Below are 8749 nucleotides of genomic sequence, written 5' to 3'. Positions count from 1 at the left end.
AAAAAAAAAAAAAAAAAAAATGGGGCAAGGCATAGTGGCTCACACCTGTAATCCCAACATTTTGGAAGGCCAAGGAAAGAGGATCACTTGAGCACAGAAGTTTGAAAACAGCCGCAGCAACATGGTGAAACACTGTCTCCACCAAAAAAGATACAAACATTAGCTGGGCGTGGTGGCCTGTGCCTGTAGTCCCAGCAACCCAGGGGGCTGAGTTGGGAGGATTGATTGGGCTTGGGGAAGCCAAGGTGCAGTGAGCGGTGATTGTGCCACTGCACTCCAGCCTGGGCAACAGAGTGAGACCTTGTCTCAAAAATAATAATAATAAACAATTTTGCCAAGATTTCTGGAAAGTATTTTCCTACTCTTTTTCTTTTCTTTTCTTTTAGGTGTAGTCTTGCTCTGTCGCCAGGCTGGAGTGCAGTGGTGTGATACCAGCTCACTGCAGCCTCTGCCTCCTGGATTCAAGCAATTCTTCTGCCTCAGCCTCCCAAGAAACTGGGATTACAGGAGCATGCCACCACACTCTACTAATCGTTGTATTTCTGTAGAGATGAGGTTTCACCATATTAGCCCGGCTGAACTCAAACTTCTGACCTCAAGTAATCCACCTGCCTCAACCTTCCAAATTTCTGGGATTTACAGGCATGAGCCACCACACTCAGCCTAATTTTTTAAAAAAATCTTTTGAGCTTTTTTTCTAACATGATACTCATGTATCAAGAATAGATGCTTCATCTAATGAGATTGTATTGTTGGGGCTCAGAAACCGATTCCCCAAAATATGGAGTTTTGACATACTGAACTGAAGAAAAATCCTGAAGGTCTTTCTGAACTTCCTCCTATTCCTGTCTCTCATTTCTCTATCTGAAATCACAAAATGAAGTTGTTCTCTGAAATTCCCTTAGCTCTCTAAAGTATAGACCTGCTAAAGAAGAAAGCAATTACCTCTGGTCCCTTCTCTGAGTCTTCCTTAACTGAAAACTCGTATTGCAAGAAGACTGAAGTCTGTCAACACACTGAGACAAACCTTTGTCACAAACCGTTGTCTGGTCTGTGGGCCAAACAGACTTTGTCCTAGGCTGTTATATGTTATTCAAGTCTATTGAATTCCCCTAAAAATCACTTAATACCCTCTAAAATAATCCACAGTTACCCATCTCCCTTTTCCCTAAGAAAAAGGGTATGTAATCATCTCTATTCTATTGCTTGGGGCATGGGGGGGAGGGGGAGGCAGTAATCACTGATTCTCCCCTATGCACATTAATAAATGTGTATGCTTTTTCTCCTATTAATCTGCCTTTTGTATGTTGATTTTTCACCAAACCTTCAGAGGACAAAGGGGACGTTTTCCTTTGGATTCTACAGTTTCAATAGACAACCAAAAGTAAAAGTTAAGAATTATGTAAATATGCTTCACTCTTTGAACGTATTATTCTTACTTATTCCATTAACATTTATATGTCTTTGCTAACATTATGATAATTTATTGAATAGAATCCTAAATTGGAAATTCCTAGCATAAATCACACATGTGTTAGAAAATATTTTTCAGGTTGGGTTTCTTTAAAGAAGTGTGAGGATTCAAAGGCTCTGGAAAAGCAATCTCAGTGCAGATGCCTTTTTAATCTTTACAGGTATGAGTTTTCTCACAATTTTAAAAATTGATTTAAGCATAACTAGAATATTTCTGGCAATTTAATTATAACACATGTACAGAACACTCACTAAGTATTCACAGTAATATTAAGAGCAATTATTTTTTCCAGTTCATTTTCTTTGATTTACCGGATTTATTTATTTATTTATTTATTTATTTATTTATTTATTTATTTTGAGATAGAGGCTTGCTGTGTTGCCCAGGCTACAGTGCAGTGGCACAATCACGGCTAGGCTCACTGCAACCCGTCTGCGGGTTCAAGCGATTCTCCTGCCTCAGCCTCCTGAGAAGCTGGTATTACAGGCACGTGCCACCATGCCCGGCTAATTTTTGTATTTTTGGTACAGACAGGGTTTCTCCATGTTGGCCAGGCTGGTCTCAAACTCCTGATCTCACTCAAGTGGTCCGCCCGCCTCGGACTCCCAAAGTGCTGGGATTACAGGCGTAAGCCACCGCGCCTGGTCTAACCCTCCACATATTGATTTATGACTTTACCTATAACTTCTGCTTCCCTAAAATGTATAAAACAGTTGCATTCTGACTGCCTCAGAACCACTTTCTCATGGTCTTGGGGGGTTGTCTTCCCTAAGCCACGGTCACTCATACTTGCTAATAATCCTCTAAAATATTTTGGGCTGGGCGCGGAGGCTGACACCTGTGATCCCAACACCTTGGGAAGAGGCAAGTGTATATCACCTAAGGTCAGGAGTTCGAGACCTGTCTGACCAACATGGCGAAACTCCCTATCTACTAAAAATACAAAAATTAGCAAGGCATGGTGCCACACGCCTGTGGTCCCAGCAACTCGGGAGCCTGAGGCAGAAGAATCGCTTGAACCCGGAAGGTGGAGATTTCAGTGAACCGAAATCGTGCCATTGCACTCCAGGCTGGGCAACAGAGTGAGACTCCACCTCAAAAAACAAAACAAAACAAAAAAAAAAAACACATGTATGTGTACATTTATATGTACGAAGCGAGTCCTAAAGGGTACCTAAGGGGAGACAAGCTAACAGCGAACTGGCTCTTTCTTGAGAAACGTGGACGGCTCTGAAAAGAGCCTTTGGAGTGTAGGTCAGAGCGGACCTATAACTGCAGCGAGGGGCTCACTTGGAGCTGGTATACTTGGTGACGGCCTTGGTGCCCTCGGACACGGCATGCTTGGCCAACTCCCCGGGCAGCAGTAGGCGCACGGCCGTCTGAATCTCCCTCGAAGTGATGGTCGAGCGCTTGTTATAATGCGCCAGGCGTGACGCTTCTCCGGCGATACGCTCGAAGATGTCGTTGACAAAGGAGTTCATAATCCCCATAGCCTTGGAGGAAATGCCGGTGTCGGGGTGGACTTGCTTCAGCACTTTGTACACGTACACGGAGTAGCTTTCCTTGCGGCCGCGTTTCCGCTTCTTTCCATCCTTCTTCTGAGCCTTGTTAATGGCCTTCTTGGAGCCCTTTTTAGGGGCTGAAGCAGATTTTAGTGGTTCAGGCATGGTGAAAAACGGAAGACAACAATCCTAGGGCTGTTTCGTCCTATTTATTTAAACGCTATTATGCAAATTAGGAGTAGAATAGGTCACTGCTTATTGGTGATTATCCTTGGATGACGTCAGATGCCAGTTTTGCCCAATCAAAATAGGTATCCTGCATAATTGAGTCCTATTGGTCTAAATAAAAATAAAACGTTAGCCAATCGAACAGCTTCCTTTTCGCGCCCAGTAGAGGCTATAAAAACTGCGTTTTTCTACTTTCGTCTGTCCTTTTTAACTGTATAGATACAGGCCTTTTGCCATGTCTGGGCGTGGTAAGCAGGGAGGCAAAGCTCGCGCCAAGGCCAAGACCCGCTCTTCTCGGGCCGGGCTTCAGTTTCCCGTGGGCCGAGTGCACCGCCTGCTCCGCAAGGGCAACTATGCCGAGCGGGTCGGGGCTGGGGCACCCGTGTACCTGGCTGCGGTGCTGGAGTACCTGACCGCCGAGATCCTGGAGCTGGCTGGCAACGCGGCCCGCGACAACAAGAAGACTCGCATCATCCCGCGTCACCTCCAGCTGGCCATCCGCAACGACGAGGAGCTCAACAAACTGCTGGGCAAAGTCACCATCGCACAGGGTGGTGTTCTGCCCAACATCCAGGCCGTGCTGCTGCCAAAGAAGACCGAGAGCCACCACAAGACTAAGTAAAGACCGAGTTGAGAAGCGTATAGAAACAAAGGCTCTTTTCAGAGCCACTTTAATAATCATGAAAAGATGACACGAGTCCGTTTTCAGCTGCTTCACCACTCGACAACACACTCATGACGTTTCGGTTTTAATTTTAACCTCTCTGTGTACGTTGCCAGAATTTTAAGATTTTTTTTAAGTCCTTAATGTAGGTATTAACAAGGTACCTTTGCTAACACCTATTTTCAGGGGTTTTGCCTTGGTGGCCAGGTTGGTCTCAGACACATGACCTCAGGTAATCCACCCCCCTAGGCCTCCCAAAGTGCTGGGATTAACAGGCGTGAGCCACTGTGCCAGGCCAGTTTGTACTATCTTAAAGGCATTTTACTGGGACACAACTTTGACAAAAATCAGCATCTTACTGGGAGTTACATAGTAGATACTGGTGGGATTTTATTTATGATTCTGGGAAACTGGACTGTAAGGAATGTAGTATAGTATTCAGTTTTTAATATGCTTACTAGGAAAAGTATATGGATTGCTACTAGACATATTTCTCTAGAGTTTCATAGTCTCTAGATTGAAAACGGTAGAGTTCTCAGCCCCATTTCCTGGCCTCTAGGAAAGGAGCTACTTGATGGGTATGTTTAAACAAAAACATGAAGTTTTATGTTTACCAATGTATACATTTGTCATGTTTTATTTTGTTTTCTATTTTTAATTTTTGCACTTACAAGAGTTTGGAATAAAAAAAGAAAATTGGCCTTAGAAGCCTTCCAATTAAGGGTCTTTCAAACATACACATATTCTGTAGTGACCCAATAATTACATGTACATATGTTAGGGTACTGCTGAAATAACATGTTAAAAAATAATAGTTAACTTCATTGTATGTGCTCTGATATTTTTGTTTAATTCTGTATGTAATTAACCTTTTCGTACCTGAGTGTTATGTTACAAACGTATCCTGTAAACACTGCTACAATTAGTAAATGAGTTAAATACTTAGTAACTGCCGGATAAGTTGATGGTCAAGCATAGTAGTCCAAGGTGGTGATGACTGACAGTAAGGATGGTTCTGAATACTTAAGTTGATTCCAAGAGCACTAATGGGTGAATACCTACACTCAGAAAAAATATCTCTTCTGAGAAAAGCCAAAGGCTATTTTGAGAATAGTGAGGTCAGTTCCTCATGTTATCTTTTTTTTTTTTTTTTTTTTTTAAGACAGGGTCTCGCTTTGTCACCCAGGCCAGAGGACAGTGATACGATCTCGGTTCATTGCAACCTTCGACTTCTGGGCACAAGCGATTCTCCCACCGCAGCCTCCTGAGTATCTGGGACTACAGGCGCACACCACCACGCCCGACTAATTTTTTTATTTTTTGGAGATATGGGGTTTCGCCACATTGCCCAGGCTGGTTTTCAACTCCCGGACTCAAGCGATCCACCCACCTCGGCCTCCCAAAGTGCTTGGATTACAGGCATGAGCCACCGCACCCGGCCTGTTGTCCATATTACTGTATGGGCATGTCAAGGTCCTTTTATTTTGGGCCTTGAAAAGGATTGTTATGCCACTTATGAGTTTTGCCATCTCAGGAAATTCAGACACAAGAATTATGTCCTTTTTTAAATTTATTTTTTATTTGTTTGTTTTGCGTTTTTGAGATGGAGTCTCCCTATGTCGCCCAGGCTGGACTGCAGTGGCGCGATCTCGGCTTATAGCGACCTCTACCTCCCGAGTTCAAGAGATTCTCTTGCCTCAGCCTCCCAGTAGCTGGGACTACAGGCACATGCCACCACACCTCGCTAAATTTTTTGTATTTTTAGTAAAGACGGGGTTTTACCATGTTGGTCAGGCTGGTCACGACCTCCTGACAAACGAGCTTAGTTGGATGGTTACCAGACTATTGTAATTCAGTGCATGGAGTGTTTTGAAAAGACATAGAGTATTCATTTCCACATAACTAGAACTACTCACTGTCCCCTGAATAAATAATTCCTCATGTAATCATACCTGGAAATTTAACTGGGAGTATATTGGCTGCATATCTCCAGGAAAGGATGCTCTACCCAGCCAGCAAGAGTATTGATTAGTGAGCCCTTCCTGATTTATTACTAGCTGTTAGTTTCCCAGCACAGAAAGAAGGAATTCACTACTTACACACTCAACAATACCCATCGGTTTAGCAGTTGGCCCCACTTAAGTGTCCCAGAGGCATTGCTTCTCTCCAAAATAGTGTATCTTCCTTTCCAGAAGAAAGCTAATTTCTGAGAGGGGAACACTCTATTTTGTTTGCTTAGGGTGTTGATTCCAATTAAAAGTATTAAAGCATTATTTTAATTTGTAAAATATTAATCATAACTTATCGTTCTAAATTCCATATATGTGGAAATAATGAAATCATGAACCCACATACAAGAAGATGTGGATGAGCAGATGGTGAATGTTGCAGTAGTGATCTTGATATTGAATTTCCAAAAAAGTGTATTAAGAATGTAACCAATTCTAATAACTGAAGGTACATAAATAGCCAACGGAAACAAGAGAGTTAAAACTGCTTTTTAAAACTCAGTGTAAAAATACTATGATCTTTCCACTTACATCCTTCACAAGCTAAGCTAAGGAGAGACAGAGATGATAACACACATACACAAGCCAACTTGCCAGGGAAACTCTTGAATACTTGTAAGAATGCTAGAGAGCTCACAGAAGAAAAGTTATAGAAATCTAGCATTCTAAATACAAGAATGGATGAGGTAAGGGCTTTCATGGCCCACAAGAAGCTGATTTCCGCACATCTAGCAAGCTGATGTATTTCTTTCATTTGAGATTTTCCATGTGGTTATCTTTCCTTACTATTATATAGCCATGCATTCATTCATTTATCCAACAAATACTGATCAAAAGCTCCTATATTACTGGAGATATGCCAGTAAACAAAAGTTCCTCCTCTCATGAGCCCATATTTTAGAACACACAGGCAATACATCAACAAACTATCGTACAGTATATAGTGACAAATTCTAGGGTGAAAAAATTAGGTGGGGATTATACAGATTTTATTTAGTCATACAAAGCCTTAATGAGAAGGTAACATTTAAGTAAGACTCAAGTATTTTATCCTGTGCTCAAAAAAATTACCACAGAATTCCCTACAAGGCAGTCTTAATTTTGGATACTCCTGACAGTTCAAAGTTTTAGCCACTGTCAGAAGTCAGATAAAACACTTTCTCTCATACACATATTTTTATATGGGGCTTCAAAGGGAATTTTCTCTGGCGGGCTTTCTCCAGACGACTTTTAATCCCCAAACCACCTGTCATTAACTACACTTAAGAGATTTAAGCAGGCCCAAAATTCGACTTGAAAATTTCAAAAACACTGCTTAGGAAACGGGGGGCGGGGGAGGGGAATGTTTTCACTTTAGCCAGCATGAGCTACATTACCCTGAATTTTTCCAACTTCAATTCAACCTTAGTTTTATTCTTGGCGTGTTGGCAAGGAATATACACACTACAGTATAGGTTGGCAGAAAATTAGAACCACCATACGGTCAAAACTGGGCTGCGGAGATGGGCGGGTAACACACAAAGGAACTTTTGGCTACACCCAATGCTTGCGGAAAGCTCCCAGATTATTAAATCTTAAGATTTACAAAACTAACATTTTAACAGGGATAGGCTGAACCTTACAAAACAGATTGTATAACGTCTGGAAATGGACCCTATCTGCTATAGGCAAAACAAAGTACCAGGAAGAATTCCTCAGAGAAACAGATCTTTTCAGCGCCCAAGTGGGTGGCTCTGAAAAGAGCCTTTGGGTATATAATCTGAGTCCTTGAGACTCAAGCCCTTTCGCCGCGGATACGACGTGCGAGCTGGATATCCTTGGGCATGATAGTCACCCTCTTGGCGTGGATGGCGCACAGGTTGGTGTCCTCAAAGAGCCCCACCAGGTAGGCCTCGCATGCCTCTTGCAGCGCCATCACCGCCGAGCTCTGAAAGCGCAGGTCGGTCTTAAAGTCCTGCGCGATCTCTCGCACCAGCCGCTGAAAAGGCAACTTTCTGATCAGCAGCTCGGTGGACTTCTGGTAGCGGCGGATCTCGCGGAGAGCCACTGTACCAGGCCGGTAGCGATGGGGCTTCTTGACGCCGCCGGTGGCCGGAGCGCTCTTCCGAGCCGCCTTCGTAGCCAGCTGCTTGCGCGGAGCCTTGCCGCCGGTGGACTTACGAGCAGTCTGCTTCGTACGCGCCATTCTTTCAGAACTAGATGCAGTTAAGGGCAAAGAGAAAGCTAGCCGCTTCTTTATAGTGAGAGTCTAAAGCTGATTGGACAAAAAGTATGCTGAAGGCCTACCCAACAGTAACCGGATTGGCCAATGACTCAAATTTTTGTTGTCCACCAATTCCTCTGACAGTCTTAGCAGTTCATGGCCTCCATATTTTATTTTCTATTTTCGCTTTACAGTTGTTCACTATACCAGTGATTTCCAGTGGAAATAAATGAGAGCAATATAAGTAATTTACATTTAGGAGCAACATTAGAACAAAGCAAGAAAAGATTAACTTTTAATATTTTGCTTAATCAAATATAGCCAACATATTTCAGTATGTTATCAAAATTAAAATTGTTAGGTATTTTACACTTTTTGGCACTAACTTTTCCAAATGCAATGTGTATTTTATATAAAATTCATGCTATGGAATTTCCAATGATCACTCTACAATTGACTAGTGGCTACAATACTGGACAAGACAGCCATATACACCTCTCCCCTCAATTGTCTATTTTTTGATCACTTAAATTTTAAAAACTTTTGTATTTTTTTAACCAAGAAAAGCTGATTCGCATGTGAGAAATTCAAGGCCTAAAAATGTCAAAGAAACAACCTTATGTGAGCTTTTTCGCGTTCAGATTAAAGTAATTCCATTACAGCTTAACT

At 42.4% G+C, this 8749-nt stretch overlaps 4 protein-coding genes across 4 annotated transcripts in view; 1 reads left to right on the top strand and 3 right to left on the bottom strand.

Moving 5' to 3' along the window:
* The window catches only part of LOC105547589 (histone H4), a 7440-nt gene extending 4464 nt beyond the window's left edge, over positions 1-2976 (bottom strand). The window contains exon 1 of the mRNA XM_011991245.1: positions 2968-2976. The gene's annotated coding sequence lies outside the window, so the exon portion shown is untranslated. The remainder of the gene's footprint in view (positions 1-2967) is intronic.
* LOC105547590 (histone H2B type 1-M-like) lies at positions 2607-3145 on the bottom strand. The gene has a single exon (XM_011991247.1). It carries the CDS (start codon positions 3139-3141, stop codon positions 2761-2763), a length of 381 nt encoding a protein of 126 aa, XP_011846637.1. The 5' UTR covers positions 3142-3145; the 3' UTR covers positions 2607-2760.
* A 214-nt stretch (positions 3146-3359) lies between these two features.
* Positions 3360-3833, top strand: LOC105547591 (histone H2A type 1-J). Its single transcript, XM_011991248.1, has one exon. The coding sequence runs from the start codon at positions 3440-3442 to the stop codon at positions 3824-3826; it is 387 nt and encodes a 128-aa protein (XP_011846638.1). The 5' UTR covers positions 3360-3439; the 3' UTR covers positions 3827-3833.
* A 3016-nt stretch (positions 3834-6849) lies between these two features.
* LOC105547592 (histone H3.1) lies at positions 6850-8193 on the bottom strand. The gene has a single exon (XM_011991249.1). It carries the CDS (start codon positions 8060-8062, stop codon positions 7652-7654), a length of 411 nt encoding a protein of 136 aa, XP_011846639.1. The 5' UTR covers positions 8063-8193; the 3' UTR covers positions 6850-7651.
* Positions 8194-8749: the final 556 nt, after the last annotated feature.

The sequence above is a fragment of the Mandrillus leucophaeus genome, unplaced genomic scaffold, assembly GCF_000951045.1.
Source record: "Mandrillus leucophaeus isolate KB7577 unplaced genomic scaffold, Mleu.le_1.0 Scaffold392, whole genome shotgun sequence".
In the NCBI taxonomy this organism is placed as follows: Eukaryota; Metazoa; Chordata; class Mammalia; order Primates; family Cercopithecidae; genus Mandrillus; species Mandrillus leucophaeus.
The sequence above is the reverse complement of the archived record's forward strand: the minus strand, read 5'-3'. Positions and strand labels throughout refer to the sequence as shown.